This window comes from Salpingoeca rosetta (assembly GCF_000188695.1).
Source record: "Salpingoeca rosetta unplaced genomic scaffold supercont1.6, whole genome shotgun sequence".
In the NCBI taxonomy this organism is placed as follows: Eukaryota; class Choanoflagellata; order Craspedida; family Salpingoecidae; genus Salpingoeca; species Salpingoeca rosetta.
The window spans coordinates 1,118,584-1,131,932 of record NW_004754928.1 but is presented as its reverse complement, the minus strand read 5'-3'; the positions used below and the strand labels follow the sequence as shown (position 1 = coordinate 1,131,932).

The 13,349-nt window shown below is 56.8% G+C and overlaps 6 protein-coding genes across 6 annotated transcripts in view; 4 read left to right on the top strand and 2 right to left on the bottom strand.

Annotated features, from left to right (window-relative positions):
- Positions 1–3,411, top strand: part of PTSG_02809 (uncharacterized protein) — a gene marked incomplete at its 3' end in the record, with an annotated part of 10,941 nt that extends 7,530 nt beyond the window's left edge. Inside the window, exons 15-24 of the mRNA XM_004996261.1 lie at positions 468–524; positions 719–856; positions 1,103–1,177; positions 1,343–1,445; positions 1,844–1,938; positions 2,127–2,204; positions 2,389–2,515; positions 2,706–2,881; positions 3,043–3,137; positions 3,345–3,411. Coding sequence (XP_004996318.1) covers positions 468–524; positions 719–856; positions 1,103–1,177; positions 1,343–1,445; positions 1,844–1,938; positions 2,127–2,204; positions 2,389–2,515; positions 2,706–2,881; positions 3,043–3,137; positions 3,345–3,411 — 1,011 coding nt within the window. The remainder of the gene's footprint in view (positions 1–467; positions 525–718; positions 857–1,102; positions 1,178–1,342; positions 1,446–1,843; positions 1,939–2,126; positions 2,205–2,388; positions 2,516–2,705; positions 2,882–3,042; positions 3,138–3,344) is intronic.
- Positions 3,412–3,716: 305 nt separating this feature from the next.
- PTSG_02808 (uncharacterized protein) lies at positions 3,717–7,183 on the top strand (the record flags this gene model as incomplete). Its single annotated transcript, XM_004996260.1, has 2 exons — positions 3,717–4,234; positions 4,430–7,183. Exons 1-2 carry the CDS (start codon positions 3,965–3,967, stop codon positions 7,181–7,183), a joined length of 3,024 nt encoding a protein of 1,007 aa, XP_004996317.1. The 5' UTR covers positions 3,717–3,964.
- A 239-nt stretch (positions 7,184–7,422) lies between these two features.
- On the bottom strand, positions 7,423–9,707 carry PTSG_02807 (uncharacterized protein). Its single transcript, XM_004996259.1, has one exon. It carries the CDS (start codon positions 9,258–9,260, stop codon positions 7,644–7,646), a length of 1,617 nt encoding a protein of 538 aa, XP_004996316.1. The 5' UTR covers positions 9,261–9,707; the 3' UTR covers positions 7,423–7,643.
- Positions 9,708–10,015: 308 nt separating this feature from the next.
- Positions 10,016–11,679, top strand: PTSG_02806 (uncharacterized protein). The gene is made up of 4 exons (XM_004996258.1): positions 10,016–10,157; positions 10,374–10,546; positions 10,883–10,912; positions 11,134–11,679. The coding sequence occupies exons 1-4, from the start codon at positions 10,105–10,107 to the stop codon at positions 11,265–11,267; spliced, it is 390 nt and encodes a 129-aa protein (XP_004996315.1). The 5' UTR covers positions 10,016–10,104; the 3' UTR covers positions 11,268–11,679.
- Positions 11,680–11,685: 6 nt separating this feature from the next.
- PTSG_02805 (uncharacterized protein) lies at positions 11,686–13,160 on the bottom strand. Its single transcript, XM_004996257.1, has 4 exons — positions 13,003–13,160; positions 12,562–12,725; positions 12,323–12,398; positions 11,686–12,189 (listed from the first exon to the last, which is right to left on the bottom strand). Exons 1-4 carry the CDS (start codon positions 13,095–13,097, stop codon positions 11,862–11,864), a joined length of 663 nt encoding a protein of 220 aa, XP_004996314.1. The 5' UTR covers positions 13,098–13,160; the 3' UTR covers positions 11,686–11,861.
- A 15-nt stretch (positions 13,161–13,175) lies between these two features.
- Positions 13,176–13,349, top strand: part of PTSG_02804 (uncharacterized protein) — a gene marked incomplete at both ends in the record, with an annotated part of 5,782 nt that continues 5,608 nt past the window's right edge. Inside the window, one exon of the mRNA XM_004996256.1 lies at positions 13,176–13,235. Within this exon, the coding sequence (XP_004996313.1) occupies positions 13,176–13,235 (60 nt within the window). The remainder of the gene's footprint in view (positions 13,236–13,349) is intronic.

Here is a 13,349-nt window from a genome sequence, read left to right as displayed (position 1 = left end):
GCGTGTGTGTGTGTGTCTGTCTGTCTGTCTGTCGTCAGCAGGGACGGCATTGTTAGCCCTCTCGATTTCACCACTCAACCCCCGCCTCCCTTCATACCACAATCAACCACAGGACGGGAGACCAGCGTGCTCTCATCTGTTTGTGGAGGAGGGCGACACTTATCTCCTCCGCGGTCACGCGCACGGCGACACGTGCGAGGAGATACGATATAATTGTGTGTGTGTGTGTGTGTGTGTGTGTGTGTGTGTGTGTGTGTGTGTGTGTGTGTGTGTGTGTGTGTGTGTGTGGGTGTGTGTGGGTGTGTGTGGGTGTGTGAGGAGGTGCAATATAATTGTGGTGTGCGTTCACGTCTTTCCTGCACTTGCTGTTACTTTCGGCCTGTGCCCTTTTCCTTGTGCTGTTGGCGCTCGCCACCCACACAAACGTCACACCATGTATCATCACCATGCATTGCCACCACCAACAGATTTCGGTGCAGCGCCTCGTGCGCCAGCTCTCGCTTCTCGACGCAAACGAGCTCGAGGTGAGGTCGTGGTCACAGTGGCAGCGGTGGTGATGGTGGTGGAGATGACAGTGACGGCAGTGTTTGAGTATCGTGACAACGATGCTTGTTTGCGTACGTTGGTGTCGCGTGGAGCACATCACGCACTGCAGCATGAACGCGTGAACAGCCACCTCAGCGCCATCCTCACACATGTACACCCCACAATCCCTCAGGACATGACGGCGAGTGTGGTTGAGTGCGTTGCGGGGACGGGTGCGAGTGGGCAGCATCTGCTGCGGGCTGGAAACAGCGGCGCAACGTACATTTCTGTTGATCTCGGCACCACATGCGAGGACCTCGACATGAAGGAGGTTGGTGTGTGTGTGTGTGTGTGTGTGTGTGTGTGTTGTGTTGTGTTGTGTTGTGTTGTGTTGTGCTGTGTTGTGTTGTGTTCTGTTGTGTGTGAAGCCGCGTGGTGTGCATGTCCTGTTTCCGCCGATAACCCGTCTCACGCGACCGCCCACGCGTAACCACATTTCTCCTCCATTACACATGCACCTGCATTTTTCCTTCGCGTCCTCACCTTCTGCCCATTCCTCCATCCCCACCACTTGCAGTCCGTGCTGGTGACGATGGTGTCCACGTGGCAGCAGCACTTTCCAGAGACCTTACAACTCCTGCCCCGCATCGCCGTACGTCGTTGCAACCTGTTGAACTTTGTGCTTGTCGCTTGCTTTAGCACGTCGCAAGCTGAGCTCCCATGTACACACGCTATTTGCGTCTTGATTCATCATTCACAACACCACTGATCACGTCCACATCCACCATCACCACCACCACCACCACCACTACTGCAGGCGCTGCTTGTGCTGAATGTGCGCGATTCGACATTTGCGCGGCGCGATCCGCTCCTCGCCGCCCTCATCGCCGTCAGCAGACCCGCAGCATCAAAGAAGAAGGGTCAGTAGGCATGGCTGTGTGTATCTGTGTGTGTGTGCGTGTGTGTGTGTGCGTGTGTGTGTGTGCGTGTGTGTGTGTGTGTGTGCGTGTGTGTGTGTGTGTGTGTGTGTGTGTGTGTGTGTGTGTGTGTGTGTGTGTGTGTGTGTGTGTGTGTGTGTGTGTGTGTGTGTGTGTCCATGCTTGTCTCTATGCCTGCTGCCCTTTCTTCCCCTTCGCTTCCCTCCCAGTCTTCCATTTCCAACAACACACCCACACACACTCACTCACTCACACTCACACTCACACTCACACTCACACTCACACTCACACTCACACCCACACACACACACTCACTCACACTCACACTCACACTCACACTCACACTCACACACCCGCCCACATCGAAATTGCCCCTGCAGGCGAGGTGGAGATTGATTGCGCTGGGCTGTGCTGCGTGGCGTCTGCACTCGCAACTCCGCCCACAGATATCATCAAGTCCCTCTACACCATGAAGGTAATTAGTTAAAGAGGGTGGTTGCGTTGGATGTGGCGTGCTTCTTGCTTGCGTGTATGATTGCACGCCCTTGCATTGTCCGCGTGCGAGTTGTGCGTTGCCCACGTTTACGGTGACGTCCACAAAACCCTCACACCATCACATATGCACACACATGTACACACACACACACACACACACCGATGCAGTCATCTGAGAAGGTGTACTTTGAGGAACACGGGCACGCGCTCGCGTTCTCGCGTACCCGCAGCGTCCAGCCAGCAGAGGTGCGCATACGCTTGCGTATTGTGTGTGTGTGTGCGCGCGTCTTTGTGTGTTTGTTTGTATGTGCTTTGTGTGTGACTACTTGTCGACTTGTCTGCCTGTCTGTCTATCCCTCTGTCTCTGTGCGAACCCCCCCCCCCATCTTCTCACACCAATAGTCTCTGCTCCATCACCACTGCACCACAGGTGGACGAGGTGTATGCGCTGCTTGTGCGGCAGATGCACGAGCTGGAGATGTCTGCTTCCAGCAAACTCGATGCCATGGTCAGCATGGTCAAGGATGCAGCGGCCATCACCCCGCAGTCCATCGCAGGTGTGTGTGTGTGTGTGTGTGTGTGTGTGTGTGTGTGTGTGTGTGTGTGTGTGTGTGTGTTTATGTACATGAGTGATTTGTGTTGTGTGTGTGTGTGTCAATTAGTGCATCCATCAGCATCTCTCATATCCCTCTTCTTTGTCCCTGCCACCCACTTCCAATCCCACTTTTCTCCCCGCCCCTCAAACAGAGGACGAGACGGTGCACGCTGCTCAGAGCCGCTTGTTGAAGGAGCGCCTGCACGAGTACTTTGAGCAGGAGGAGATTGCGCTGCCCGCGTATCCGCAGAACATTCGCGTGTCCAACCTCGAATACGGACAGCTGCGCCGAATGCTCAGGGACTTTATCACCACGCACCGCGACCGCGTAAGAGGAAACTATGTGTGTGTGGGGGGGGGGGGTATGCTTGGGTCTGTGTCTGCGTGTGTGTGTGTATGTGTGTGTTTCTTCACTGTCACCTTGCTTCGCTTGTGCACACACCCTCTGTCTCACACGCCGCATTCTGGCGCAACGCACACACTTTGCAGCGCCTCACTGCGCGAGCGCTTGCGCGCATGTGCCACGGCCTCTCGAGCCCCGCGTTCCCTGCCGTGGAGTGGGGCCGCACCCGACTCTGGCGCACGTACGTATCGATCCTGTGACTGGAGAGACGAGTAGACAGGAGAGAGAGTGTGTGTGTGTGTGTCTGTGTGTCTGTCTCTGTGTACGTGTGTGTTTTTCTGTTTTTGTGTGTGTGTCTGTGTGTATGTGTGTTTGCTTGCGCATTCGCGTCCCACTCACTATCGTCCATCCATTCACCACGAACAACAACCAACAACAACAACAACAGGTTCTCCAACATTGACTTTCACACGATTCGCTGCGTCGCCCAACAAGAGCTCATCGAGTACCGATAAGAGCAAACGAACAAACGAACAAACGAACAGGACGCGCGCACATGCACGTCCATATCCACTGCATCCACACACACACACACACACACACACACACACACACACACACACACACACACACACACACATACATACACACACACTTTCCTTTCTTTTCTGCATTTCCATATTCGTCTCGGTACATAAACAATTTTCGGTACTCCCACTTCGGTGACTCGTTTCGTCAGGAATTGCCTGCAGGCATGCCCGAAATGCCAACAGCAACAGCGGCGCGCCACAACAGGCGCCAACCAGAACCCACTGCCACAGCAGCATCCCATACATCGCACACATTCTCCCTCCCCCACCCAAGCACGAGCACAAGCAACCCATATCAACAACAGCACACACGCACAAGCACGCACACACGGAGAGCCATTCAACAACAACCAGGCCTCCCACACAGCAACCACCTTTTGATCGACAAGCAAGCAAACAGCAAACAAGGACACGCAAACTTAGCCAAACACACACACAGAGACAGACACACACACACACACACACACAGCGCAGAAGGATGTCTGTGGCGGAGACCATCCAGCGACTGGAGCGCCACAACCGGCAGGTGACGCGAGGCGAAGACGGCGATGATGAAGGCGGCGTGCGCGGTAGTGGCCCCATTGGTGGGTTTGGTCGGTCCACGTTTGCACAGAACAGCACGCGTGGCATCAACAACCGCGCGTCACCACCACCACCCGTCGCGGCGAAACCGGTGGCCATGAGGACACTCGACTTTGGTCTCACAAATGCCACTGACGAGGCACCCTCAGATGCAAAGACAGAGGATGTGCAGCTCACGCTCATCACCTCCACCCCGGCAAAGACAAAGGCAGCTGACGCAGCTGCCAAGGACGCACCAACACAAGAAGCGGGTAGCGAAGCGCAGCTTGCCCAACAAGAAGAACCTCACCAACAACAACCGCAACAACAGCCACAACAATCACCACAACAACAACACCAACACTACCAACAACAACAACAGCCACAACAAGAGCAATCGCAGCATGTGCAGTTGCAGGAAGAGCTGGCCACAATCAGGGAGCAGCTGGAAGAGCTGCAAGGGCTCTATGCAACAGCACAGCGCGAGCTGCGGGAACAATGCGTAAAGACGCGCGAAATGGAGAAGGAGTTGGCAGACACCGTGGCAGATAACAAGCAACTGGCACGCGCGCTGGCCATGGCCATTGAGCGCCGCCCGTCCACCCATCTTCTCGCCGACGCCGTCGCAGCGGACAGCGACACCGACGACGCACGATCAGCAGCAGCAACAGCAGCAGCAGCGAGAACAGCGGCGGCAGCAGCAGCAGTGAAGGCCGGTCGGCGGTCCAGCCGTGACAGCCGCCGGTACAGTGACGGCCACGCGAACACACGCACACGGCACTCGGAGGCGCGTCTTCGTCGCGGCAGCCACCAGCCGCGCAGTGGCGATGACTGGAGTACCGTCTCCATCGCAAGCGACAACACGCTCGCAGCCGCATACGAGGAGGACCCGCACCTGCCCGCGCTGCCAGAGGTGTGCTTCATGGACGACGAGACGGAGTGGCAGAGCCTGCGCGGTGGCGACGATGATGACGATGATGGTGTTGTTGGCGAGCGCCATCCCCGTCAGCGCGGACACAGGACAGCGGCAACGGCGGTGACGCCCTCGCCACCTGCGTCGCCCTCAACACCAGCCACCAAGTCCCCCTCAAAGCCGCGCCGGAAGCGCAGCTGGTTCTTCTTCTCGCGGCGCAGCCGCAACACACACACCCCTGCTGACATCGGCGGCGACGACGACAGCCACCACGACCACAACGCGTCGCTCCTCGAGCCAGGAACGGCAGCAGGCAGCAGGCAGCGCCGTGGCAGCAAGTCGTGCCCCGACACTCCGCTCAAGACCAAACAGAAGCAACAGCACCGCAAGAGCAGCCGCTCCATGTACGACAACGACCCGTTTGCAGACGATGACGCGCTGCACCACCACGACGACAATGACCACCACCACACCCACGACTACGATGAGGCGGACGCCATCGTGCAGCGGCGGGGGCGCAGTCGCTCACGCACGCGCACGCGCACGTCCAGTGCATCGCGTGCGCGGAGCCGCTCAGCACGGCGCGCACGCAAGGAGCGAAAGGCGGCGGAGAAGGAGGAGAAGAAGAGACGCAAGGAAGAGGAGAAGCAGCGAAAGAAGGCAGAGAAGAAACAGCACAAGCTCATGAAGAGCCGCCGTGGTGGTGCTGGTGTTGGGGATGGTCACTATGACGGTGGTGATGATGGCGAAGGTGACAGGGAGGAGAAGCAACAGCAGCGACGACGCAGATCCTCCTCGTGGCGGCTTCGCTCGTTCCACCTCCGCCGACAACAGCACAAGCTTGCCAAGCTCACGAAACAGCACAGCGGTAGGGGCGATGGTGACGCTGACGCTGACGGCAACAGTGCACATGGTGGCAGCAGAGCCAATGACTCCAACAGCTGCGACGACCACGCCTACAACAAAAGCAGCGGCAGCAGCAGCAGCGGTGCGCGCTCGGCGCGTGACGTATCGCCGCTGTCGCCATCACAGCAGGAGCGACAGGACGGCGGGCGGCCACGCGCCAAGTCGCAGGGGGAGATTCTGGTGGACGAGATCCTGGAGTCGATGATACAGGGCACGCCGCCAAAGTCGCCCAAGATGACGCGGGCGGAGCGGCGGCAGGCAAAGCGTGTTGAGCGGGAGATTCGGCGCAGTCAGATGGAGATCAAGCGCGAGAACCGGCGCAAGGACAAGCGCAGATCTGCGTCCGTCGACAGCACGGCCGCGTCGCCAAGTCGCGGGTCGCGGTGGCGCCTGCTGCGGCGCTCAACCACCAGCTCGCCCGCAGACAACAAGGGCAGCAAGAGCAGCAAGAGCAGCAAGAGCAAAGCGAGTGGCAGCCGATTGTCGCTGCGTCGGCGGTCCAGCCACGCCCTCGTGTCCGCCGCACAGCTACCGGGGGAACAGCCCGTGGTGACCGGCATGATCTCACTGCAGCAGGTCATCGCAGAGTGCACAGCGGAGCAGGAGCGCGATGGCGGTGATGGTGCTCGTGGTGGTGCTCGTGGTGGTGCTGGTAACAGCGGTGGTGTACAGGAGGAGACCTCGCCAGCGTGGGACGACGAGAGCGCAGCGCTAAACCGGCGGCTGGAGAAGGCACTCAACATGTCGGCTGCTACCGCTGGGGCTGATCATGGTGGTGATGGTGGTGGTGAGGGTGGTGATGGCAACAGTGATGCTGTCAGCATGCACAGTGAGGAAGACACAATGGCCTCCCACAACATCACCAGCAAGGGTAGCAGTGGCAATGCTGGCCATCACAAGACCACTGCAAAACAACAAGCATCTACGTCAGCACAGCAGCAGCCGACGTCCTCCTCTTCCCACCATGGCTGCTCCTCTTCGTCGTCGTCGTCATCATCGTCGTCGTCTGCAGCAGCTGCTGCAACAGAAACCACAGACACGACAGCCATCGTGACGACAAACAGTGACGCCAGCGCAACCACGCCCGCCATGTCAGACTCGGGCCTGTCGGCTGCAACATCCGCGACAACAGCCACGTCATCGCTCACAAGCGGCAGCGAGACAAGCGGTGTCGGTGGCGGCGCTGAGGATGATGAGCGAGCGAGGCGGAGGAAGGAGCTGGCTGAGCGGAGGGCGGCAAAGAAGCGCGAGCGTAAAGCCATGGAGGAAAAGGTTCTCTCAGAGGCACTGGCCATCATCGAGGCTTTGGAAGAGTGAATCATGTCGTCACTGTTCGTGCATGTGTGTGTGTGTGTGTTGGGAGAGGGTGTGTGTGTGTGTGTGTGTGTGTGGTGGTGGTGGTGTGTGTGTGTGTGGTGGTGTGTTGTGGCAGTAGGTTTAACCACTGGAGTGAAAGAGTGTGCAGCGTGTTTCGTTGGCTTGCTTGATCGCTTGCTCGTTTGCTTGTTGGTATCTCTGGTTTGATCCTCTCGTTCGATGGTTCGTTTGCATGTTGGTTCGTGTTGGTTGGTTTATCCACCAGTGAACAGTGAGAACAAGAACGTGGAAGCAATGGGTAGGAAGCGTGTGGAACGAAAGCTGTTGTGTTTGGCCGAACGCGTGCGTATGTGGTGTGTGTTTGTGTGCGGGTATTGGGGCAAGTGTGGGGATGGAATTGGTCAGAAAAGGGAGCAGGCATGAGGAATGAACGAAACAAGGAAAGGCGTGAGGAGCCAAGTCAACAGGAGGCGCAGGGAGGAGGGCAGTTGGTGAGGTTTGCTGCAGCATCAGCACAGATGCAGGAACCAAGACCATGACAGTTGATGGTTGTAAGGGATGGATTGGACCCAAGAAAGAGGCCGCCCGAGATCTGTCGCAAGGTGGACAGGTCGACAAAAGACAACGCGTTGCCTGCAAGCTTCAGATCGCCACCAATGCGGGTCACGTGTCCGAAATCAAGGCGCGTGAGGTTGCTGAAGGTCATGGCGAGATCACCGCCAACCGATGTCAGGCTGCCAAAGCTGACGCTGCTGATGTTGTTGCCTGCAAACGTCAGGCTTCCTCCCACCTTTCTGAGGGACCCAAGATCCACCTCCACGAGTTGGCCAGAGACGGGCGAGGCGACAATGTCCCCACGCACGTGCTCAACAGACTGGATGCGGAAACGGGTGGTCGCCCAGTGCACCGAGATGTGACCGTGCACCTTGCGAATGTGGTCAAACGCGTCGCAGCAGCAGTCATCGACCTCGCTCACAGTGGAGAAGCCCTTCTGCAGGATGAATGCGTTGGAGACATTGCTTCGGCAGTCGAGTGGCACCAAGACGTTGCTGCCGTAGTCGGGAACAAACAGCACAAGGGTCGTGATCAATGTCACCAAGACAAGAACAATCAGCGACCACACAGTCGCTTCTGACGTCGCAGACGGGTCTCTGCAGCAGGAGAAGCAGCACCGAAGCCACGGCACTTTGCTGGACCGCCGAGAAACTGCTGAGTTGGTGCTGTGGTTTTCGCGTTCCAGAAGTGCGGACGTGGTGGTGGTCCTGCGGCTGCTGCGGCTGCTGTCGCTGCTGAGAACGTCATCCGCTTCCGCATAAACTCGACCATCCACATACGAGCCGGGTCTCTGTTGATGGTCAACCGGCACCAAGTACATTCTCTCTGTCGTGTAGGTGCCATACACGGCATGGGACGTGTTTGAGCGCTCCACGTTGACACTCGTGGTGTCGCGTCTCGGCGGCAGCGGTGGCGGTATGGGCGACGTTGGCTGCTGGTGCTGCGCGTCCCATGCCGCTCTGATGGACGAGCCACTGGAAGGTCTTGGAGGCAGAGGCGGCGGCTGTCCCCGTGCATGGTACGACTGTGAGCGAGCGGTGGAGCGCCGACCGCGCTGCTGCTGCTGCTGCTGCTGTTGTTGTTGTTGTTGTTGTTGTTGTTGTTGTTGTTGTTGTTGTTGTTGTGGCGGGAGCGACGTGGTTTCATTGGGTGCGGCTGCTACACGGTTGTCGCGCTGCCCCATGCGTTGCCAGACGGTTCGGCGCTGCTCTTGGTTCCGCCCAACAAACCTGTAAGCACCGTCAACGGCACGTGATGATGGTGCACTGAACGATGTGTTGTTGACGGTGGACCCAGCTTCTTGGGGTTCAACTGGGGCCACGTCGTCAGTGAGGCTGAACCCGGCCTGAGGCCACGAAGTTACGCTTCTGTACTGGGTCGCACTGGCACTGCTGTGAATGCCTGAGCTCGCCGCATCACTCGCTTGCGTGTGCCTGCGCCCGGATGGTTGGCGCGGCTGCGTTTCCTGAAGCGAAGTGCTGCCCGACGGCGTCAGCAAGCGCGCTTTCTCTTCAGCCGACATGGCGTGGGTGCACTGTGTGCTCTGTCTGGGCTTGCGTGGGCCTGGATGTGCTTGGATGGACTTGGATGTGCTTGGATGGGCTTGTGTGGGCCTGGATGTGCTTGGATGGGCTTGGTGAGGAAGATGGTGTTGGTGTTGATTCGTAGTTGTGGTTGGGGTTGGGGCTGTGACTCAGGTGCAGGGAGGAGGTCTTTGGGCTCTTGAAAAAAATGGCCCCTTGATCAAGGCAACGACAAGTGGGAGGCGGGGGAAATCGGGTCGCTCGTGCTGATAGGGCGCAAGCTGGCCCCAAAAGGTTGAGGCATGACGTGAGTGAGAACCCCAAACTCGTGTGTCAGCCGAAGCAAGCGATCGCAAGCAACAACGTCATGGCAACTGTGGGAGCTCAGATCCCGTCTATGCAGGAAAGCCTCCAAGTTCCAATGGTGGAGGGCATTGGACCGTTGGGGGACAACAAGAAATGTGTGGTGTCACATGGAGCACGCCTCTGAGACCGGGCGTCGCAAAGACAAACAGGGGTGCGAAGAAGCACAGCAAGAAAGACGCGGTAGAAAGGGGCTTTGGAGCACGCCAAAGCTATTTTCGGAGTGCTCGTGACGAAAGGTCTGGGCAAGCCGCGGCGGAGTCATGTCATCTTGCTGTGCGAGTGAGTGGGCTGAAGACGTGTAGATGTCTCGTTGGCGCGTTGAAGCTGTGGGTGTGTTCACGATGGTCGTGCGAGCAAGTGGTGTGTCTGTGTCCACTTTGGTCCGAAAGTTGTATCATGTCTTTATCGAATTTTCCCTAACCCACACCACGAACCAGAAGAGGAGTCGCCCAACGAACAAACCACACCCAAATCATCATGAGCTGGCAATCGCATGTCGAAGCCTTGGAAGCAAACGGCCACGTGACAAAGTACGTGTGTGTGTGTGTGTGTTTGTGTGTGTGTGTGTGTGTGTGTGTGTGTGTGACAGTGGTTGTGCTCTTCTGTTGCATTGACCGGCACACGTGCGATGGCAGTGCAACCCGCACCCCGCACCCCGCACCCCACACGCGCACCGCCAGCCAGTTTGTGCTGACATGCAGTCACACCGCTGTCTCTTCTTCTTCTCTTGCATTCTCCTTGCACAGGGTTGCGATACATGGGCAAGATGGCAACAAGTGGGCGAGCAGCACAGACTTTGACCTGAATCCCGACGAGGTGCGCAGCCTGATCTACGCCATTGACAACGAGCAAGCAGCGGCATTGCTACCACAACACGGCGTCCTCGTCCATGCCACCAAGTACCAGTACCTCCGAAGAGGTGTGTGTGTGTTTGTGTGTTTGTGTGTTTGTGTGTTTGTATGTATGTATGTATGTATGTATGTATGTATGTATGTATGTATGTATGTATGTATGTATGTATGTATGTATGTATGTATGTATGTATGTACGTGCATGTGTGTACGTGTATGTGTGTGCATGTATGTATGTATGTGTTTGTCTGTTTGTTTGTGTGTGCGCTGACATGTGTCTTTGCATGCGTGCGTGTCGCTTCCCTTGGCGACTCCCGTGCCCTCCCCGCTTTATTTTTCTCTAACCCTCCCCTCATTTCAACCTCACTTCTATTCACCTTTGTACCTGCGTTCCTGGTGGGCAGATGCCGGCCGCAGCATTTACGCAAAGTCGAGTGAGTTTGGCCACATTGCTGCGGGTTACGATGTCCCACGGCTTGTTCCATGGTTGCTACCGCGCATTGTTCTTGCCCCCTCCTCTTTGTCTCTCCATTCTCGTGCTCATTCTCGTGCTCATTCTCGTGCTCATTCTCATGTTCATCCCTGTTCACGCCCCAACACTTTCGTCGCCCTCATCATCGCCTCACCACCACATCCACGTTCAACTCGGGTCCAGGAACGGGCGGGGCGGTTGTTTGCAAGACGACAAAGGCGGTAATCATTGCCACGTTTGAGAACCCCATCTCGGCAACCGATTGCGTTTGCGACGTGGAGCGGTTTGCAGACTTTCTCGTGTCCATGCAGATGTGATATCCTTGCTGCCATTACTGTCGTGAATAGTGGTTGATTGTTGTTGATGTCGTCGTCGTCGTCGTTGTTGTTGTTGTTGTTGTTGTTGTTGTTGTTGTTGTTGTTTGGTTGGTTGCTCGTCATTGTCGCTGTCGTGCTACCGCTGTCGTTGCTGCCCTTGCGCGCGACTGTGCCCCTTCTCCCCGCCCCCGTGTACATATGCCTCAACCGTTTGGCGGGGTGGTACTGCCCTGCTTTTTTTCTCTCCGTGTTAGCCAGTTAGGAGAACACCCGCTGCTTTGTTGCTGTTGATGCATGCTGCAATCTGTGAGCCACCTTCAGTCCCTTTCACTCCTTCTGCCTTACGTTCGTTCTTCTTAACATTGAACCGCCCATCTCCAACGTGCGCCACGCATGTAAGGCATGTGGTGATGATACGATGACTCGAGGGGTGTATTAGCTATGTCACAACAGCAGACACAAAAGTGAACATCAACACAGGGACAGCAGACGGGGTGCCAGCCAGCAGCACCCGGTGCAAGTTGCAACGGTACAGGGTCTTCTTGTTTGCAAACTATGCAGCTATGCAGCTTGGTGGCTCAGTAGTGAGTAGGGTTACAGTCGCTTCACGAGCCATGTCGGCTTGTCTGCGACGGACGGTGGTGGTAGTGGTGGTGGTGGGACCAGCGGCGCACTTGGTGGTGGTGGTGGTGGTGGTGGTGGTGGTTTGTGTGCTGGTTGTGGGGATGCTGGAGCTTCATGGCTGTGCTGGGTCTGGGGATCATCTTGACTCGGGTCGATGGTGGTTTGTTTGAGGGACTGGCGAACACGGCGGAGGGCGTCCGTCAACCCTGACACGCACACGTCTGTCTCTGTGTAGCCCAGATGCTGATAGAACGCCTGCTTATCCGTCGTGGACAAGTACGCATGCTTGTAGCCACGACTACCCGTTGTGTGTGTGTGTGTGTGGGTGGGTGGGTATGTGTGTCGTGGTGTGATCTCAGTGTTTTAGTGTCTCATACATGTCACACGAAACAGTGCGTTGCACACAAGAGCTACCCCACGCCATGGCGCACCTTCTGGCAAAGTCTTCGGCGGCACACATGATCTGTCGTCCGAGTCCAATGCCACGGAGTGTCTCGCAGACAATGACTGCAAAATTAAGGAAGGACATCACGGAGGGGGCACAGGTTGTATGAGACAAACGAGAAGCAAGAGGGAAGGAAAGGCCATTTCCACACGTGTTAAGACTGCACGTGTGACAGGATAACAGGTTTCGCAGCAACCAAACACACACACACACACACGCACGCACCTGACTCGAACAAGACTGCGGTGGGGATTTCCAGGGCTTCGGAGATTTTGGCGTGCGCCACAACCTGCCCTGGGCGCAGTCCATTGCTCTCTGCGTCCTTCTCCTCAGCAACGAGCAGCAGGCTCAACGGCAGTGTCTCCTTCGATCGCTGCAGAGCAGATCGCCTTCGCGCGTATGTGTATGTGCATGTGTGTATGTGAGGGTGTGTGTATGTGTGTGTGTATGTGAGTGTGTTGGAGATGGAAACAACACAGCTAAGAAGACGACAAACAAGGACCGGGACAATACAAACAACAAACAAGCTCGCTCGCTCACACACACACACACACACACACACACACACACACACACACACACACACACACACACACACACACACACACACACACACACACACACACACACACACACACACACACACACACACACACACACACACACCTTGCGCCGTCGCTGCGAGGCCATGTTGCGTTGAGCAGTTGCACTGCCTCCTGCACCGCCGCTTCGTCTGCATCTTGGGCAGACACCACCCGCATGGCAAATTTGCCTTTGCGTAAAAGTCAATTTTGCCCTCGTCCACTGTGAACGACGACAACAGGAAGAAGACAAGGAGGATGACGAGTGTGGCTCGCTTTGATGTTGTGGGCGAGCACTGCAAGTGCTTCCTGCTTGAGGTTGGTTGGCTGTGTGTGTGTGTGTGTGTGTGTGTGTGTGTGTGTGTGTGTGTGTGTGTGTGTGTGTGTGTGTGTGTGTGTGTGTGTGTGTGTGTGTGTGTGGTATGTGTGTGT